Source organism: Urocitellus parryii, chromosome 1 (genome assembly GCF_045843805.1).
Source record: "Urocitellus parryii isolate mUroPar1 chromosome 1, mUroPar1.hap1, whole genome shotgun sequence".
In the NCBI taxonomy this organism is placed as follows: domain Eukaryota; kingdom Metazoa; phylum Chordata; class Mammalia; order Rodentia; family Sciuridae; genus Urocitellus; species Urocitellus parryii.
Genome location: NC_135531.1, coordinates 259,962,937 through 259,985,155, shown reverse-complemented (window position 1 = coordinate 259,985,155; position 22,219 = coordinate 259,962,937). Strand labels below are relative to the sequence as shown.

Sequence of the window (22,219 nt, the reverse complement as noted above, 5' to 3'; positions counted from 1 at the left end):
CCAAAGAATACCCTCTTGAGTAACAAATGAGCTTATCCTTTCAAAGAATATAATTAGACGCAAATGATATGAACTAAATTAGCAGAGCATAAGCCCATGATTTATAAGTTATCTTTTTCAAATTGGTGGTACCCTCCTGTTCCTTGAACACATTTTTTTCCAAGTAAAGTGGTTCAGGGAAGACAGCAAGGTGTAACTCCAAAAGGCAGATCAGGTGACAGTGATTATTGAAAGCCTGGTTAGGTCTCTGTTTTAATGTTTGTCACCAATTCTTTAGTATCCTCTGCAACGTATTTTTATAATATTATATCAATCAAGCCAAATCAACCTTTTCCAGGATTTGATTCCACAAAATTGGTATGATTGTTTTTCCTTAAGATCAGATATTTAAGAGTGGAAGGGATATTTTTTGAGTCTTATAAACATTATACAAATTTTAAGAATTTGAAAACACAGATTTTATTAGTTTTTCGTGGTGATCCCATTAGTATATATATTTCAACATAGGGATTGGATACTTATATTCTGTAGGATGAAAATACTTAGAGAGATGGATTTTTAGTTGTTGTCCTTATTTTTAATGAAACATTTCTTTCAGTACACTGGAAGGAATCTTGGAAATGGTATAGCATGATCCTTCCTTTTAGAGATGAAAGACAAAATAAGTTACCCGAGGTTTTGTAGCTAATTGGCACAATTTGAACCACAGATAAGGACTTTTAAGAATAGAGTTACCTTAGATTAGTTAGAGGGAAGTGATGGGAGAGAAGGGAAGGGGATGTGGGGATAGGAAAGATAGTAGAATAAACAGACATTATTACTGTATGTATATATGTGACTACATGACCAATATGATTCTGCAACATATACACTCGGAAAAATGAGAAGTTATATTCTATCAATGTATGATATATCAAAGTGCATAAATGCATTCTACTGTCATGTATAACTAAGTAAATCAAATAAAAAGTTTTTAAAAAATCAAAACAAATTATTAACAAGAAAAAAATAAAAGCATTAGGTCAAGATTGTTCCACCAGTATCTCATTTATTCTCTTCTTAATTCTTTTCCTCCTTTCTTCCTCCTTGTCCATATTCATGGAGTTTGTATTATTACCCTGGATCTATCTTGGGTACTGCTGTTATAAGATAAAGAGAGCAGTCTATTTATAGTTACTGATAATAAAAGTGTGAATGTTATTCGAAACTCACCCAGACAGAAGTTTAATGAAAACAATGCCTTGTAAATCTTACATCACACACCTGTTGCCACTCTGGGAAACAGGATAAAAACTGCATTAGCATCTTTAACCACGCTTAGAGAAATCTCTACAAATCTCAACTTTATAAGTATAGTCAATTTTAAGTTATATTGAGAAAGACCTAATGCACTCTAGAAGAAAAAATTATATATAATTTAGCATACAATTAGCATAATTACTCTTGCATATGATAAACCATAAACTATGTACAATTGGGGCTCTCCTCCTTAAGGAACTTGGATTTTTTTTTTTTTTTTGTAAAGAGATATTATTGGTTCAAACCTGAGTGGATTCTGTTTTTCTAACCTATTGCTCAGATTCTTCTGTGAATCAAACTCCGATTGTAACTCAACTTCTTTCTCTTTTATTGGAGTTCTTGGTTTGCAATATCATATGCAATTGTCCTTATTTTGTCACTGCTTTCCTAAAGAAGGCATGCTTTATTATACTTCTGAAATGCTTTTTATCATCAGTATGGCAAGGTGAGGTAAAGCTTCTTTCGAGTCAATGTTTTGACTTAAAAATTTTGAATCCAGCTGCTCACTAATGCTGATTCTCCATTTGTTACTGACAAAATTAATTAACTTTAAAAGGAGTCCTTTAACTCTTGAAGGGCAGAAAATGTACATTCTTAATTTGGGTTTGGAGTCTATTTTGAAAAGATCCCTCACTAAGTAAAAGTGATACTTCTTTTGCAAATTAGTGAGAGAAAGGGCAGGGGAGCAGAGTGTAGAAAATAAAATGGAAGTACTTATGTGACAGGTAAGTGTAATCCATTTCTCCCCTCCCTGAAATAAATATGAAATAAAATTAAGTAAATGCATAACTTTGAGAAGAAGAAATGACTAACTTTATTTGCCCTGATGGATATTGTGAAAACCTAGAAATTCCCTGTGGCTTTGTGATTTTCTCCAAGCTAATGGTCACATTTAGTGCATGATTTGAAATGTTCAATACCTATGGACAAAAGAATAGCAGAACAATAAATAAGATATATCTGCAGTATTTTGATTAAACAGTGGTAAGACAAAGCAGTAACAAATAGGGTGAAGTGTTCTGCAGCAATCTCTATTCTCTATTTTTCGTGTTCTGGTGTGATGCATAAAAATGCCTTTCTCTTAATGGTGGCCTTTTTGGTCTTGACTAAGATCTGCATTCAAGCGTATGTTCTTAATATTTCTGATGTGAAATTTGGGGGAGTTGGCAAAGAGATTCTTGGAATGATGCTCCATTTATTTCACCACAAAGCACTGGAAAAACTATTTTTATGAACTGTGCCCCCAAACTGTTCACAGTTAAATCTTGAGCGTGTTTTCATTGAAGCTTGTTCTGTATGTTTGAAAACCCAATGATGCCTAAAGGAGTTCAGAATCACAAGTTGGTGAGATGAAAAAAAAAAAAAAAAAGTAAAAGACTATTCCCTTAGAAGGGAAAAGCATTGGAAACTGACTTTTAAAAAAGTTTGACAATTTCATTATATTGCTGTAGTTTGTAAGTGAAAATGCATTTTCTCATAGATTATATAATTTTACAAGTATAATTAATGAATGTAATTTAAGTACAATTGTGTAGCCCAAATGCAGTTTGAATAAAATATCACTTAATACTGTACTAGACATTAGCTTTTTATACAGCACCACAAAAAAAGTGTGTTCATATTTTAGATTACTAATCACCCTTAGCATATTAATGGATCAAGTACATAATATATGCCATATATAATGACTACCTGCAGAGTTTTAACTAATGAATAAATTACTAAGATAATATGTTCTAATTTCATGAGAAATCAATAAAACTAAATTTCAGGTTAGGCCAATTTAGGTTCCTGTTGACTCTTCACTTTTGTGTTAGATTGCATTCTATAATCATTTTCAAAATATTCTGCATGTATGACCTGGATCTGTACTTATCAATGGAATCTATGTTTGATCCTTTCTTAGCGTGTTCTGCTGGTTCTTTATGTAGCTAATTTGGCCATCATCTTGGGGCTGTGTCCCATAAATGTTTTTGTTTCTGTTTGCTAATTCTTGGTACTTCCCTATTTTATCAATTGTGTTTATCAATGATAATTAGAAGATCTGGAGGATGTAAATATTTTTTCCTAATTATATCATAATTTGCTGATACATCACCTCAAAATTCTCAGTATTGCTGAACTTATCACACTTTTGAGATTTGCAAAGTGCTGAGTACCTTAAGTGAAGCCATTTAAATACTAACTTCAGTACCCTATTCTGTTCCAAGATTTTAGATGGATTTTTGGTTTTATTCATCTAAATATTTGGAAGCTCAGGCCTGTCACTTAGCAACCTTTCATGAACAAATTGGTGAGTAAAATAAGGGAATGGTTTATTTTGGACAAATTCAACATATATAAGTATATATGTATATGTATACATAAATGTGTGTATTTGTGTGTGTGTGTGTGTGTGTGTGTGTGTGTGTGTGTGTAATGTGCTACCTAAAGCTCATGAGCTTTGTGTGAAACAAAATTATACAAAACCTGGATACTAATACTAAAATTCAATACCTATATGAGCATTCATATAGGCTTTGTATTTTATAGTGATATGATAAAGTTCAGATGAAAGTGGGTAAAATGTATTTTTAAGACAGTATTACTGTTCTCAGAAACATATAGTTTGTTGGTTTTTCAAGTAAATTTTTTAAAAAAATTAGTGATACTTGAAAAATATTGATCTGAAAAATTAACATCCAAGGTTGTAAATATGTAAATTAGTGTTCTTCATAATATTTTAAAATGCTGATTAGCACTCTATCACCAAGATATTTTATCTTTTCCATTTTAGTCTTAAAATATATTTAATGTAGAAATTTTTAAAACTGAGACAAATTTCTTAAGTATTATGATAAAGCTAACTGTGCTTGCTCTTTTTAAACATGTTTATTTTATGTTTTTATATATGTAAAAGTAACTGCATTTGTATATGTTGTAGAAATATGTATAGAAATCAAAGGCTTTTCTTAATTTCTTAATGAGTTTCAGTGCCACCTCAATTATTTGGAAATTCAAATCCTGTTTTTCCTTTTTCTCCCCATTTTTCTCTGGTAAGGTGTCAACTTTCATTTTCTTTCTTAAGTTACATTACAATTTAAAATTTTGCATATTTAACTATTTGATTAATTGTAGCCATTTTACTTATACTCTAGCTACTGAAGTAAAATAGAAAAAAAGTGGAATTGTAATTTATGCAAGCATCTTTCAACACCAGAAAATTTATTAAAATGTGATTATTTCAGAAAAATATTTTTGAAGATGGCATATTTGTATGTGTATATTAAATTAATAAATAAATTATATTGATCATTTACATTTATGATATATTAAAATTATTACAATGGTTTTAGTTATTTTTATAATTTTTCAAATAAGATATTTACTTTTATATCTCTCCCAAAGTCTTTGGTGGACTTTTTTGGTAAAATACTTCAAACATTGGTATAATATCAGAAAATATAATTTTCAATATAATCCTTGGTCCACAAAGTGTTTTCATACACTGCCTGAGTGTTTGTTTCCCTTCTCATGATATGTCACTGCCAATTGTTTTGTGGTAGTGCAGGAACAATTAGATATATAAATTAGATGATCAGGTATCAGCAATGACCTTGTTTTTAAATAATACAGGTATTAATAATCTATGTAGAGAAATTGTGGTATAGTTGAAGAAATAAAATTAGGTATGTTTTGTATAAAAGTAAAAAGGGGATAATTTCATGATAACTAAATTTGATATTCTCTGCAAAGAGATCCAACACCGTACCCGTCCTATACTAGGTACTTATGAAAACAATCAGTTATGAGTAATAGTAATGTTGGTAAGAATACTAACACTAGTTCTCCTAGTGTGAGAGTTCTGTTCCTGTGAATTACAGCAACAAATGTTGATCTGAGCTCTAGAAAAATGTCCTTTGGCAGAAACTTAATCCCCATGACCTAATTTGTTTTATCTATCTTTTCACACACTAATACTTTCCATAAGGGCTTTGAGGTAACTGTGTCAGCAAAACAGACTTTACCATGAATTGTTTTGTAAATTTTATTTCTGTGTGTCAGCTGGTAGAGATTGCATCAGATTGTAGTATCTAGGTCTGTTTAAGGAAATTAGTGGAGGATTAAGAGAACATTCGGCAGGAAAGAAGGGTGAAAATTTTTTCAGTGGTGAAATTCAAGGATGTTAAATCAAATGTCACCTGTCATCATTTTATTAGTATCACTTCCTTTCTAAGATTCTTGTAGTTCATGAACACAAAGCCCTAAGGCACTGATCATTTAACATCATTCTGAAAACAAATTGGTTGAAATGTAGTAAATTGTTTCAAAAGTGGCTGATTGAAGATTAAAGGTGATATTTATGTGAAAGGACTTTGTAAAGTATAATGTGCATAGAAAATGTGAACGCTGTGATGATGATGAAGGAGGAGGAGGAGGAGGTTGAATGAAAACAAGTCAATATCTACATTCCTCCTCTAGAAGATGAAAATGATATTGATGTTTCTGGTGCTGATGAGCATATTAGGAACCTGTGACCCCCACCTCTGGAACAATAATCCAGTGTTGTCACCTCTGCTGGTGGTGTGCTTAGTAAGTCCCTTTCCAAAAGGAAGCTGTAAGAGAGAAACAAAGGGAAAACTGTCAATGAGAATAAATAAATAGATGATGACAAACATTTTCTACTGCACATGTAACAATTTACTAAGAGACCATTCATTTGATCCTATCTTGGAAACGTTACTATATTTTATATTTAAATTAATGTGGTTACAAAGTACAGCTTGAAGACTATAAGAATATAGTTTCTAATAAAAGATATCTTCTCAGAGAGAAAAGAGAATGGGTAACAGAAATGTCTGACATTTTTAAAAATATAAATTTGCTATAATAACATCTTAGCCTTAATGTTCCCAAGTAGTGTTAGGCAAGCTTTTAAACAGAGAATGGGAAAAACATCAATGTAGAAAGCTTTGCTACTACAAAATAAGGTTATAAAGTTGCAGAGCAGAAGAGACAGAGGGAAAGGGGGGAAGGAAACAAGGGATGAATACCTATTTCTGTACAATTTACCCATATTCATACATATTTATGCATATACTCTACCTACCTCCACTCATCTGTCTCTATCAGTCTATCAAGCTATGTTGCTGCCTGCTTATATTTTTATAGTGATAAGTTAAATTCAAGAAAACAGATATTATTGGGGGCTATATCTCAGAGTGCTTGCTCTGGCTATGAATTTGATTAAAGTACTGCAAAACAAACAAACAAAAAAAGGAATCAGATATTATTATAAGAATACTAATGTAAATTTTCTTAAAATTATATAAATATCTTATTGATTATCATAATAGTATACTAGCAAACAATGTTGTCATTATTTTTATTATTATTATCATCATCATCATCATCATCATCATCATCATAATCATTTCCTTCGAGAAAATCCCAAAGGCAACCCTACAATCAATAAAATTAAACAGTTGCCTCAAATTAGTAAGTTTATTCTAAGTTCTCTCACCCTTGGGCATTAGCATTTTGGACCTGACCATTCTTTCATCCTCCTGGATCTCTGTCTACTAGATGCCAGCAGCACCTTCAGGCATTTTCTATGTCTTGTTCTTTCTTAATCCTCATAGCTAGTAAATTACTAATGTATTTATTATTCTACCTCCAAAATACCACTTGGATATTAGCCCTGTCATTGGGGTATTCATTTCTTGTGTCATCTCTTACCTGGCAAGAATTTCCTGACTTTTCTCTCCCGCCACCCTTACCACCAATCCCTATTTTTTTTCACTGCATTCATGTAGACAATTGCACAAACAAAACAAATTACAGCCTAATTTCCCTGTACACAGTGCCACTAACTCACCATTGTGTGGCATAATGTTTGGAATTTCTACCTTTCCTTTTCAAATGAGTCTCCTGTCCCTCTTGCCTCATTTTCCATTCAGGGGTCTTAGACTTTCTCTGTATGAGTGTTCCTGATTAATGCATTCAGTTGAGCTGAAAAAAATTAATAGAAAGGAATACTATGCAACCTGAAATTGTTTACCTCCTAATTTCCTATATCAAACATTTCCTATATAGTGAGATGTAGAAATCAAGGGACATCTTTATGTCCTTCCTTTTGTTTTATATCCAATAACTTTTTTTTTGTATTTGTATACTGCAAATACAACACACATACTAAAGAGTCCACAAAACAAATGTATAGCTTAAGAAGTTTGAAAGGCTTACCTTACACCCTTGTAAATATCAACCTACATCAAGAAATAGAACTTGACTAGCTTCCCAGAAATCCCTTCCTAATGTCAAATGCTTTACTTCTCTAAAGTAATCATCACCGTTACTTTGTAGAAATTATTTACTTATTTTTTTAACATAAGTAATTTTTCAGATCTTGTTTTATTTTAATTGAAGAATGTTAATTGTATCATGCATATTCACGATGGAGTTTAATATGGTTTTCCTACTTTCTGCACTTCCAACAAGTTGGCAGTTAGATCTGCTGAGTTCATTATACCCAAGTTTAATCCCTCTGATGCAACCCTAGGAGGTAGTGTTCCTGTAGCAGGAGGAACATGATGTCATCTTATCTTTGGGGGCCATCAAGTATCTGAGATTTTATCCCATTTTCAAACTAACCTGTTTATCTGTCACTTGTGTTGGTAGAAGGCATGAAACTTCATGACACAGCATTGAGCAGGTTTCATGTTTACATTGGTTCGCATTACTCCTGGGGACAAATTCCATGAGGATGATTGAGAAGCAGGAAAAAGTTCAACATCTATGCAAGATTAATTTGTATTACAATTGAAGAACACTGAACTCACAAAATACCATTGTTACAGAGAGGGCTGCTATCAAATTTGCCTTCTGTGATGAGAAAGCTAATGTTCTACCTTCCAAGGCTGCTTTAGTATCTGAATATTCTTGAAAAAAATTAGTCCTGACCAAAAACTAATAGAAGTCATGCAGAAATTCCATTGAGAATTGCCTCCAACCATTTTCCCTATTCTAATAGTTGTTCTTATTAGCTATTGATGCTGAATTCTCTAGAGCCATTAATTCATAGGAAATTTCAGAATTGTAATGCACCAGTTTTCAAAAGAGATAATTGTATTTTAGAAAAGTTTAAGGTTTGGGGGAAAATCGTGAAGAAAATAGTTCCCTGTAGCTCCCAATCTTTTCCTTTTACGGTATCTTAAATTGGTAAAGTTCATTTGTTACAAATAATTAACAAATATAGTTTGATTTAATTTTAACATTTAGATTTAACTTCTTAGTTGGAATATTTTATAAATATTTCTGCCTTAAAAAGAGTGAATGCTGGAGTCTGTACAAAATTCCTATGTTGAGACCTATTGACCAAGAATAGTATTGGTCATTGCAAGGTTATTAGGAAGGAGATGGGTGCCTTATTAGAAGGAAATCAGAGGGCTCCCTTATCCCTTCTGCCATATGAAGACACAGCAAAAAGATGGCCTTCTGTGAACCATTAAATGGGCTTTCACTACACACTCAATCTTCCACTGCCTTTATCTTGGATTCCCTAGAATCCAAAATTGTTAGAAACAAATTTCTCTTGTATATAAAACATCCAATCTGTGATGGGTTTTTGTAGAAGCCCAAATAGACTAAGACACTCCCTTTAATCTATTATTTTGTTATTCAGTGCTATAGTTCATGTTTAAAAAAAAGGATCAGCATTTTATTATTTTCTTCTAAGAAAATAAAATTAGCAGTTTAATATCATATAATATTATTATGAAATCAGATATAGTTGATGGGTTTCATTATTTATAATGATTGACAGTTCTGAAATTCAAATATCTCATCATTGACCACAAAATATCTCTCCCAATTGATTCTAAGTCCTTTTGTGATTTCCTTATAGTTTTTGATAGTTTCCTCATTATCTGGTATGATCAGACACTTCAATCTAGTATTCTTTCTTGCTCCAGACCCAGAATTATGAAATCCTGTTTTGTTTTAGTGTGACAAGATCACAGTCTAGGTGCCAAATCCCTGGGGGACACTTCACCTTTCAGGGCTCAGGCAATTGTCTAATACCCTAACAAAATTTTCCTCCATTAATGTTCCTCAGGCAGAGTTTCTGCTTCATCCCTGTATATCCACAGGATGCTGTTCATGCCCCACGATGTTGGTCACTACTTTCTAATGTCCAGGGTCCTTATGACAGTTCCATTGTGGCATCTTAAGCATTTTATTCCCTTTCTTCCCCTCCATGTCTATCTTCCACAATGGTTGTTACCTTCTAAGGGTCAAGGTCATGCTTTATATATCTTTAACACTCAGAACAAAGCATACCTTCTCAAACACCCAAAGTACAATTTGTGAATGAGTGAAACCAAAATGGACAACAGCATTTTAAGAAGATATTTTAAGATCAATGTATTTTTACTTTGGAAGTAATGTGTGTGCTGTCTTAGAAGATACCATAATGATGTCTTCACTATAAAATCCCAGGAAAAAAGAAAAAATTGAAGAAAATATTTGATAATGAAGTTGTTTACTTGAAACTGATGAACACACAGAAACACACACACATAAGTGCATAGCTCAGTATGAAATCATGTGGGAAAAACAAAAACTATAAATGCTCAAAAGTTGAAGGTGATGATATGTAACAAAATATGAAATAATTTTATAACAAGATAAATACATGTTTGGGACTTGAATCTAAAAATAAATGATTTATATTTGAAATATTAAAGATACAGGAGTCAACTATCAAGTCATTATTAATCTTTCTCAGGGGAACCTTGTTTTCTTTGCACTGATCTTGTCATTAGAAAAAGATTGGAAATAATGAAAGAAGTAACCATTCTCCATAAAGTGGGGATTATGTCTGTTGTATTATTTTTCCAATCCTTAGGTCTTCAAAGACCTTGAATAGTGTCTTTCACATAGTAGGGGAATAATAAACATAGAGGAATAAATAGTTGAATGGATAGGTGGTGGGTGAGTGCATAATGCTGAGACATTGAGCCTTAAGACTTTTTGGAGGAAAGGAAGTCAAGCATATATGTATTAAATACCTACTATGTGGTAATTGCTTTCAGGTATTGTTTATTTTCCAAATTTTATGCAAATTAGTCTTTGCTTTTTTGTTTGTCTTAATTGAGAAAACCCATGTTCAGCAGAGTATCATTATGTGGTCATGCAACAAATGAGGAACTCCTAAGTTTGAAGCACAGGTGTCTTTTATCTCTATTCCTGATGGACCTGTTAGTAATGATGTTTTTAATTCTTTATGTAAGGATGGTTTTGTCATATTTCCATCGTGTATTTGCATAGGAACCCATTTGATTCTACATACCTGTATGAAAAGGTCCTTACTTTCCTACTACCTAAGAGAATGCCGGTTTAAAGACTTTAAAGGCATTTTACTGTGTATATTTGTAGCAGATTTTGTCTTTAAAAATATGTGAAGCATGCTAGAGTTACTTGTAAGATATGCTCTTTCTAAGCTCATATTTTTGCCATAAAGAAACCCTGGAAAGTGTTATTCCTAAATCACAATTTTAGATCATGTTACAATGGATATTACTTTAAACACAGGAGTAACTGTTCCCACATTTTGAAAGAAATTAGGATTTAGATCTCCAGAATAACAAGATTTTCAGAAGGCTTTTTTTCCTAATGGTAATTTTTATTAAAAAAATAAAAAGTTTTTTTTATATATATATTTTCTCCTTCACTTTTCACCTGTGTGACTTTGTGTAAGTGCTCTCACTTTATTTAGCTTTTTCACCTGTGAAACTCAGTAACATTCAGAGTGATGTGATGACTAAGTGATATAAGATACAATTTTAAAATGCCTCACATGGGGCTGGGGATGTGGCTCAACTGGTAGTGCGCTCAACTGGCATGCGCATGGAGCTGGGTTTGATCCTCAGCACCACATAAAAATAAAATAAAGATGTTGTGTCCACCGAAAAGTAAACATTAAAAACTTTCTCTCTCTCTTTAAAAAAAATGCCTCACATACAGAAAACACAAGATAAGTGCAAGCTAAAATAATTAGTAGAAACACTAAATGACAACTTAGGAATGGTTGATTTATATAAGGATACTTAAATACATACATCAATTTCTGTATGTCCCTCGTCTCAACTTATGTTATATTTGTACTTGTGATTTTTCCCACAAATGTCCATAGAAAGCATGCTCTATATGTTTTAAGTTGAACATTAAGAGCACCGTAATAACATCAGATCTTGTTGTCATTGTAGATAACTAAAGAAAGTGTTTGTTCTTTATAAATTAATTAAGGCTTTTGTTTTATGTGTTTATGGCCAAGTATTAGACAGATACTAAAGTGTATCTTGGCATCTTGTCAAATGCAAGCCTGATACTTTGGCTTTTGATTTCTGAAATTGCTCACCCTTTTCATTTAAAAATAACAACAGACTAGTCACAGAAGCAGTCACCTCTAGCTTCTGAATCCTCAACGGCCATTTCCCATATGCTTTTCAGCAGAGGCAGCTGTTGTCAGACATCATTTTATGAAGGCCCATTTTCCTTGTTTTAAATTTTGAGAGGGGGGAAAAAATCACATTTTGAAAAGACCTCAGACACAAAACTGTCACTTTCAATTGTCGGTTGAAATGGTACCAAGCAGTTTTCTCATCTAAACTTTGGTAATTTATAGTTATCCCTTTAGAAATAGAAAAAGAAATTTTTATATATTCTATGCAAACAGAGGCAACACATTGGATAAAAGTTAAGATTCTGGATTCAGAAAAACTAAAAGGTTGATGCTGAGGGCCTGCTATGAGCCTGGGTTTTGTTAAGCAATATATAGGAATTCACTTTTCAAAATAATCTTAGAATTTGGAGATCCAATTGTTCTCATGTTATAAATCAGGAAACTGAGCCACAGAAGGATTCAATAGTTTACTCAATGGAACACTACTGAATTTCAAGATAAGGATATAAGCAGTACATTAGTTTGCTTGGGTTATCATAACAAAGAACCAGAAACAGGGTGACTTGAACAGCAGATACTTATTTTCTCACAGTCCCTGAAGCCTAGACATATGTGATCAGTGTATTCATAGGGTTGGTATTTTCAGAGGCTTATTTCCTTGCCTTGGAGATGACCATGTTCTCCATGTGTCTTCACATGGTCTTTCCTTGGTGCCTGTCTGTGATCTAACTTCTTCTTTTTTTTTTTTTAAAGGACATGAGTCACATTGGAATGGGGCCCACCCTAATGGTCTCAATTTAACTTAATCATCTTTTTTAAGGACTCTGTCTCCAAACATAGTCACAATATGAGGTACTGGGGCATAGTGCTTCAACTTGTAAATTTAGGGGGTAGATTGTCTTTCAGTTCATAATAATCTACAGCATTATGCACTATGTAATGCCTATTAATCAACTAATTAATATCAAACATATATGCTCATATATTATTTAACATGCCTAAACTACACAAAATATTTTTACAGTTGAAAATTAATAATATGATGCAATAAAAATTGATCAATAAATGCAATAATATGATATCAATAATGCAAAAAATTGATCAATAAAAAATGATTATCTTCTGTGGACTCAACTTGTACAAAGTCAGTGACAAATATCAAACCCAGGATCTGTCAGGTTACAGCACATGGATTAAATCACTAGACTGAGTTGGGCTAACACTTTCTCTGTGGAAGGGAATATTCATCAACACATGTACAATATAATAATATTATAATGTTCGAATAATATGTAGCCTCATTTGTATGAAAGTGCTGACAAGTAAAAATTTCTTTTTGGTTTATGTTGTCAACTTTAACAGTTTAACTCAAACATTTCCATGTATTCTTACTACTTTTTTCAATTTTGCAGCATATCTAAGTTCAGTGAAATTCATTATGAGGCATTTAAGATGTATATTTGATAGAATAAGCATGAATTTAATACTACAGATGATCACAAATTGTTAAAATTAGGAATACAGGTTTAATTGAGACATGTCTGTGATTATTTAAATATATCTACAGAAGCTCACAATTTGTATAATCCATTAAAACATTTAGACAAATTAAACTTAGCAGAATTTTGTGAGCAAAGAATAATTTATGAATCAGGCAGCATTCAGAACCAGGAAGAGGTTCAAATAACTCCACCCAGCAATATGAGCAGGCATTATTTATAGATAGAAAAAGGAAGTGCCTTAGAGAAGCAAATTAATTGTAGCTTGATATTTGCTTTATTTGAGCATGGTATGATGAGGCATTATGTGAATGAAGTCTGATCAGTTGGTACCCTACTATGACTGGCTAAGACTTGGTTACCTTTTTATTATTTTTATTTATTTTATTGGGACATTATGATTTTAGAAAAAAAAACGGACTGACTTTTTACAGGAATAAATTATTTGTTGTAGTTTGTTTTCCTAAGTTAGGTCACAGTTCACAATGTTGGAGTTCAGAGTAGGGAGGAAGTGTTAAGTCTAAATTTAATTTAACAAACCTAACTCTAGCCTAACAAGTCTGTGATACACAAGAGATATAGTCTACATGTGGTCAGGAGATGAAGGGAAATTGGAAATGTAGTTCTAAAGGAGGACTATTAAGAATTCTCTAGTCAACTCAGGAAAATACAGAGTTCAAAGAAAATGATGGGTACTTCTGGAGAGGTAAGTTATGTACTCCTCTTTTCAAAGGGTTTAAAGATTAGTGCAAAGAAGTGATGAGCTGAGAACAGGCTATGTGGTCTGTGATGAATGAATGTATAATGAGCATGATATCTACTCTACTGCAGTCAGGTATATGATATTTTACATCACTCTATTTTTCCAAATTTAATTAGACCAGACTTTGAGTCCTGCTTGCTAGGGTGGTAAAAACAGAGTTTTAAACAGTGGACAAATGGAAATCAGAATACAAAGCAAAATGCACTATCTCTATAAGAGCAGGAATATGTGATATTTGTTATAAGCTTATTATTTTTTTCTGGTAAACTTTTTAATATTATGTCATAGTTAAGAACATTCTCTGCTTTAGTTATTCCCAGCTGTTCCAGGAGGGGCAGGGACAGAAATTAATTGTCTAGAAAAACGTAATGGAAAACCTTACTGATACAGAGGCTGCAATTCACTATGGCATTTTAGACAACACATAAATTCTGTTGTCATTACTAGCAGAGAGACTTTCTGCCCACACCCCAATTTATCCCCCTCACTGCTACCATAGTTCCCTGTTTCTTACTCTCTCTGTGATACTACGTATTTATTTAATCTGAGGTCTACTGTCTAAAACAATCACTCTTATGTCTGTGGATGTCCTCACCGATGGAATGTATTAGTACAATTTGAGGGTGATAACTAATTGGATATGAGTACATAAGACAAAAGAGTAGCAATTCAGAATTCAGAACTATTTTGACTCATTGCAGAAGGTTTTAACAATAGAAAACAGTTATATTTTCAAAGAGATATTTATAACAAAGATAACTTAAAACTTGGATTTGCTACATAATTGGAGTAGGAAAAAAAATCTAGGAATCAGTTTTACACATTTATATTTTACACAATATATAATTGATTTCAATCTTTGTAAAATCCTTTCTAAATGCTGATTAAATATTCAAAATTTGTGTGCTATCACAATCACTTAAATCTTAATATAGATAAAGGAATGTTAGCAGATCTATTATCCATTTCCACTAATGACTAGTTTGGTGAAAACCACTAACAACAATGAAAAGAATAAGGCAGTTATAGCAAATAAAATAATATTACTAGTTGTTTAAACTGTTGTTAAATGAAATACAAATTTAGAAATAATAGAATCGGACTTTTCAGAAATAATCTGTAGGTACAAAGATAACCCAAGGAACCAATACAATCTCATCTGATCTTTTAATGACAACCTTTGAAAATCTCAGAAAGTTTATAACTGTAGATTTCACAGTTTTCCTAAAATATTATAACTGGGAGAAATAATTATTAAATTTCTTTACACTTAGAAAAAAATTCTTGTGTTCTGTTTTCTTTCTGGTATTATTGCTAATATGGAATGGGAAGTTGATAATTTTTCTTTCATTTTCCCATACCTCTTTATTTCCATTATCAGATGCCATAAGAAAAAGAAATTGTCTCTTAATTTAGAAGAGTTCTCAGCATTTAAAGTTTTAATAATCTTCAGTTGTGTTCACTTCCTGAACAAAGCATCTGTAGGAGCAAACACTGACAATAGGAATCAATCAGTTTCATTGAGCAGAAGCTTAATCCATGTAGAGGAAGATGTGGTTGTTAAAATAGGTAGAGTTTCTGGACTAAACTGTTAGTAAGCAGGAACCAAAGTCAATGTTATCTCTTAGCCTAGACATTCCAAATATTTCTATGTACTACTGCAGTCCCTGGGCATAGATCATGATAATATTGTTCAAGCAAAGTTTTTTATTAGTAGCAAGTTCATAAAATCATTTTCTGTGAAAAAAAAATCTACAAAGACCTTGAGCATTGCTTTCCATTTTTCAGTTCTACTCCATTCAACAGACATTATTGAATATCCATTCAATGCCAGAGTCTATACTAAAAGCTATAACATAGGCACAAAAGAGTATAGAGTCATTCCTGAAGTTCAGGAATAAAGTACAAATTGCAGAGGTATGATATGAATATACTGAAGATTACATAACAGAGAGATTAATAGCAATGCTTCTTATGTAATTATAATTATTTTATTTTCATTGAGCTCTTCCCAGATAGTTCATCTACCTGACTATTATCAGAAATAATATTGGTAATGACTAGCGTCTATTAAATATTACTATTTGATAGACTATATTTTATATTGTTCAATCCTTAGTACAGCTTTATTATAGACATATTAGTATCTCATTTTCAAACATTGTACACATTGAGGACCACTGAGGTTTAACAACTTGATCAAGTCCACAAAACTAATAAGTTCAGAGGGTAGGTTTTGAGAATAGCTTTGTCTGGAAGAGAAGCCCGCATTTCTTATCATTATTTACCCTTGGTAAATCTATTCTTTTAAAGTTATCATTTTCATAAAATTGTGAGATGGTAAAAATAGTGTTAGGGAGATTCTTTCCAATAGCTGAAAGGAGAGTAACAATGAGTATTTGACATGATTGCATGGCCTTATCAAATATTGTATCACTTAATTTACACTCTTAGATATTGCTCAAGTTCTTTCTCAGATCTGCCAATATTAGCTAAACCCATGTTATTGACTCTCTTTCAGCATTTAAGTGATCCTGCCATCACTGTTTTCTATCATTTTATTTGTGGTCAGTGAACATTGTGACTCAAGTTTTGCAGCAGAGTTTCCTTTTGAGCTATTTCAACATATTTGTTCTTGGGGAAAAAGTGTGACTATGGATACTAGAAAAGAGAAAGCAGAGCCTTTAGATATTAGAAATTTATATTTATCTGCTGTAACTCTTTAAAAATCTTTTGGTTCCATGAGATCCCCTAGATGTAAGAGATTAGAACAACAAATCTGGAGTTGAGAGATTTGTAATCATCGTTTGTTTCCTTTTATTTACATTATTTCTGTGTGTAGGCAATAGGGAGGTCAGAGATAAAGTGATTCACTTATTCACCATCATTATGATCCAGTAATTAACGTGGGTCTTCATACTGGTGGCTTTGTTCAAAATGGCCTTCATGCATGCATTCACAGCAGTAACATGGAATGATGTCCAGGGTACATATGATGAGGATATTTGTTGAGCTAACATTTAAGCAATACATGCCATTTTGCAATACCAGAGAGTAATAAAGAGAACAGATAATGAAAGAGACACAAACAGCTGTAACAACCAATCTCTTCAGTACAGAAATCTCTACAAAGGAGTAGGTATTGCTTCTCATGTGACTCCATAAAGGTAACAAAAGTGTTTCTAATTATAATTTAATGCACATGCTGAAATGAGAAGTGTATACATTTTATAAAACAATTAAATCAAATATAAATGTGTTAATATGTGAAAGCAAAGTTATTCTTAGTTGTAGTTTATTTTTTTCTTGTAGCTAAGGGTACTTGGAACTTCCACTTCTGTATTATTTGATCCTCCTCTGTGTTGAGTATTGTTCTTGGATTGTACATACTATATGTACTAGAGTTCTTTATATTTATAGGTTATTTGCAGCTAATGTGTGGTACAAAAACCTTATCAAGTGGAGCATCTTTATCAATTATTATCTAGAAAGATTTCTCCCTCTGATAAATGCTGCACAATTGCTAATAACATTGCTTCTTTGCTCATTAACCTTTTCTTGCCTGAGTGTGCTTTACCTGCATTCTTTCTTCTAAAACCATTTATATCTTCCTCCATCCTGGAATATATGAATGGGTTTTTACAGTTTTTGATAAGAAGAGTCACTTCTTAATTGGGGTTGGAGAAATATGAGCAAGAATGATGGATTTTTCTACTTATTCTAGGTAGAAGATTGATGATATAACCTCATTTACCAACATTTACCTTAGTGACCAGATAATTATTGTGTACAAGTTAAAAGATAAGTTATTTTATAATAAATGAATGAATTTTACTTTTGAGATCGTATGATGTCACAACATATTTTGATTCTTCTTCTAAGAACTAGAAGAGGTAAAAATTCAATGGAACAGTGATTGAAGGAGGAGCTATAGTGGTGTAGTGCTCTCTGGGCACATGCAATTTCAAGCAGATAGTGGCCTCCAAGCAATGCATTCTGCAGCTGAGTTTCTTCCCTTTTATTTTGCCTTCAGTATTCAGCTTTTTACTCTAAGACACTGTCTCAAGAATATCCATAGTGACTCAAAGTTTTCATCTGTTGCCAGATTTTAGGAATTTCAAACATTCCTTGCCTCTTCATTTCCATTTTGCTTCATTAAGATTCATGCTTCTAGGTGATTATTGGCAGCATGCTTTTATACCTAAGAATTGGGAGACCAGGTGTAAAGTATAAATGGAGTCCAATATATTTTGTGTTTTATTTTTTTGTTATAAGTGATTATTAAATTAAGTGTTTTATCATCCCACTTTGACAGGCATAAATTTATATCAATTTAGCCCAGGCACAACATTAGGATTTTTGACTCTTTAGGAATGCAGTGGTGTGGGGAGAAATGAGCCTCCAACTGATTCTTTTCAATCCAGTTTTGTTCCACACTGCAGGAGGTCTTTTTTGCAAGTGAATAGGAGTTCCCACCTAGCCATCATCTGAATTCTCTATCTTTAGACATGTATAAAGACCACCCTTTCTTCTTAGATTTGTGCACCTTGGTGGCACAGACTACTTACTACTGGGGAGCCAGGAAGGGGAAGGTGATCTCAAAGGCCTTGGATAAAGGCTTGAAGAATCAGGAGGTTTGAAGTATGATTAGGGAGAAGGGAGTACAGACTCCATATAAGTGTTTTTCTTGACCCAGTAGACTGGTGGTGAATGGTTTAGTCAGAGAAGGGCCAGAGTGCTCAAGAAATACATTGAAGTGTCATGATTTGATTCATATTTTAAGAGGATCCTTTCTAGCTTTGACTGAAAATACGCCTTAAAAGGAAAAGAGTAGACACAGGTAGAACTATTTGCAATAATCTTGATGAGGAACAGTAGTGGGTCAGGTGGTAATTGTGGATGAGAGTGGTACCAGATCTTTTTGAATATGAAATAAATAGGATGGATCACATTTGCTTTATAAAAGAAGGTGAATGTTATGGCTAACAAACAGAAAGGATGGATGGACTTCCAGTAAAGCTGAGCAAGTCTGCTATAGGAATGGAGAGGGAAGATAGGAGTTCAGCTTTTGATAAGTGTATCTCAAAAGTCTCTTCAACATCCAAATGAGAATATTTACTAGACAATTGGATGTATAAGTCTTCAGTTTAGGGGAGAGTGTAGTGATAAATGCTGGGACAGCATCAAACTTGAAACTGGGTAAGATCACCAAGGGAATGAGAAGAGATAGAGAAAAGAAAGGAAGGAAGGAAGGAAGGAAGGAAGGAAGGAAGGAAGGAAGGAAGGAAGGAAGGAAGGAAGGAAGGAAAGAAGGAAGGAAGAAAGAAAGAGAAAGAAAGAAAGAAAGAAAAAAGACTGGACACTAGGACATCTGAATCAAAAAGGTTTAAAATAATGTGGTTGGTATTAAATAGTAAAAAGTACTTTAATACTTGTATTGTTTTTATTTTAAAAGAATGTTTAACTTAAGTACATAGCTGTTATGATGATCTTGATCATTTTACTGAAAACTATAACTTAAGATGAAACTCAAAGCTTTTAGTTGTTATGTTTTGCTCTAAAATGTCTCACAACCCTTTAAATAATTAACTCATAGACAATTAAATTTAAATAGTAGATAGTAAAAATAAAAATTGTTGTTGTAATGAATTTAGAGGTAACAATCAGTTTTTGATACATGTTCTTTATAAATATGTTCCCTAGAGATGTGCAGGACTAATGTTCTTTGATAAATAAAGCACTAAACACCAATATAGCCATTGTTAATCTATCCCCAAATTTACAAACTAATGCAGCTTGGTTTACTTGTAATAAGCTTACCAATTTGCTTCTCTAAGTTTGATTGATGGTAATGTTACCGCTGTTGGCCAGTGAGGAGTCCATGCTTCCCCAGTGTTGAAGAATAACTCCAAAGAAGCACACGGAGGCAAGGTCAGAGTAGAAATTAGAAGTTTATTAAAGGACAGCAGAAAAGACTTCTCCTGGAGGAAGAAGGGGACCCAAGAGGTGGAATTCGTGGAAGTGTGGTTGTCTCCCCTTTTTATAGTTTTGGTGATGAAATGTAAGGGGGAAGGCTTGGGACACAGGTGGACCAAACAAGTAATCTGGGCAGGAAGGACTTCATTATCACTTCTTGGGATGGGCTATCTCCAAATCTGTTGGGGGGCTGTTTCCTGGGTTCCATTAACATTTCTTTGGGGTGGACTTTGGCCTAGGGCCTTTCTGGGACTTCATTAACATTCCATGAGTTGTCTTGCGTTTCCCAGAATCATTGTCAGCATGGCCTCCATTTTAGATTTCACTGGATATGATATTAGACCCGATTTACCTAACTACACTGACTACCTAACTTTAAATCTGGCTTCAGTAATGTGTCCTTACCTCATTGTAGTCTGTCAATAGATGAGACCTTTATTCCTTTAACTCTTTTCAGATCTCAAGTATGAGGAATGTCTCATAAAACAAAATCCATTATTTTATTATAAGCTGATACATAACTTTTTGAAAGAAATACCACTTATCCTTCAAATGAGATCCCAAGCCTTTATTATCTTGTATTTCATTATGAACATGAATATGGAACAGAATAAGAATGTGATATGGAAATTTGTATATTAAATTAAAAACTGAAAATTAGAATGAAGTTATTTATTTTTATCTAAATGACTGCATAGACACAATGACAAGTTAACTTTAATTTCTAACAGAGACTATTGTTTGTGTCTTTTCAGTCTATTCGAGAAGTCACAGGCTATGTGTTAGTGGCTCTTAACCAGTTTCGTTACCTGCCTCTGGAGAATTTACGCATCATCCGTGGAACAAAACTTTATGAAGATCGGTATGCCTTGGCAATATTTCTAAACTACAGAAAAGATGGAAACTTTGGACTACAAGAACTTGGATTAAAGAACTTGACAGGTAAGAAAAACATTAGAAATAGCAAATGTATTTTCATTATCAATATAATGTGGTTACTGTAGTATGTGTTAGAAAGAGTTACACTGCAGAGCATTTAAACATAGACTATTTATTCATTTTTTTTTTTTTTTTTTTTTTTTTGCGTAATGATGCCCTGTGATTCCCTTGCTTTTATTTACAGATTCTGTAAGTGCAGTTTGAAAGATACCATAGTACCATATCTCAGCAGAACAGAAGTGCACTCTAAGGAAATGCTCAGTGACTGAAAACCCAGATATGAAGCAGGTTTAAGAATGTTTTTGGGTGGTCGCAGATGAACAGTAGACCATATCATCAAATCTGTGCAATAACACCACAGCTCTCAGTCTTGTCAGAGCTCAGGAATACCCAAGCCATTATATCTGGTTCAACTATTCTTTCATTATTAGCACAATCACCTTGTTTTGGAAAACATAGCTAATTTATTCAATTTCTATTTCTCTTATTCGTAGCTCACTAAATGCTATCAGTAATTTTTTCTTAGAATATTTCAAAAAAATTATTTAAATTTTTTTGTCATATAAGTTTAGGACTAATGGACTTGACCTAATTGCACACTAAGTAAAAACTCTGCTTATTATTAAGATATCTGACTGAACTAATGTACCACAGTATATTAAATGTTTTAGCTCATTCTTAAAGAAAGAGCATCATCTGGGAACTTGTTAGAAATGCAAATTCTTGGCCTTTGCATGAAATCTACTGAATGATAGGTATGGGAATAGGACCCAGCAATGGGTGTTTTAAATATCCATCTAGAAATTCTGATCACTAACATTTGAGTGAGAAACATTATTCTAAGTAAAGGTATGTTACCAAAATGGTAGAACAATATCTAGTTAACCTCTTTACACTTACTGGATACAAATAATTTTCATTTATTTTTCATTTTGTAGAGAGAAAGGAGTGGAATAGGCATGCTTTTATTTGAATGGCAAATGACACCTAGATTGGTGTCAGAAGAATAGCACATTGAGAACCTGGAAGGAAACATGTATAAAATGACTTAAGAGGTGTTGGAGATGCTATAATATACATTTATATCATCATTTTGCCCAATATCAACTTAGTGTACTAATAAACCATTACACAGACGATAATCATTCAAGCTGAATGATTTTATTTTTAAACACTCGCAGCAAGATAAATAACAAGTGAAGATGAGAAGTAGGTAGAGTATTGTAACAAATAATTTTGAGATCAGGATTTCTGAGTTTTACGTATATATGTATGTGTGTGGTTACAGTTTGTATTTCT

The 22,219-nt window shown here is 32.8% G+C and overlaps 1 protein-coding gene across 1 annotated transcript in view; it reads left to right on the top strand.

Moving 5' to 3' along the window:
• The window catches only part of Erbb4 (erb-b2 receptor tyrosine kinase 4), a 1,044,475-nt gene that overhangs the window by 539,831 nt on the left and 482,425 nt on the right, over nucleotides 1-22,219 (top strand). The window contains exon 3 of the mRNA XM_077799365.1: nucleotides 20,737-20,923. Coding sequence (XP_077655491.1) covers nucleotides 20,737-20,923 — 187 coding nt within the window. The remainder of the gene's footprint in view (nucleotides 1-20,736; nucleotides 20,924-22,219) is intronic.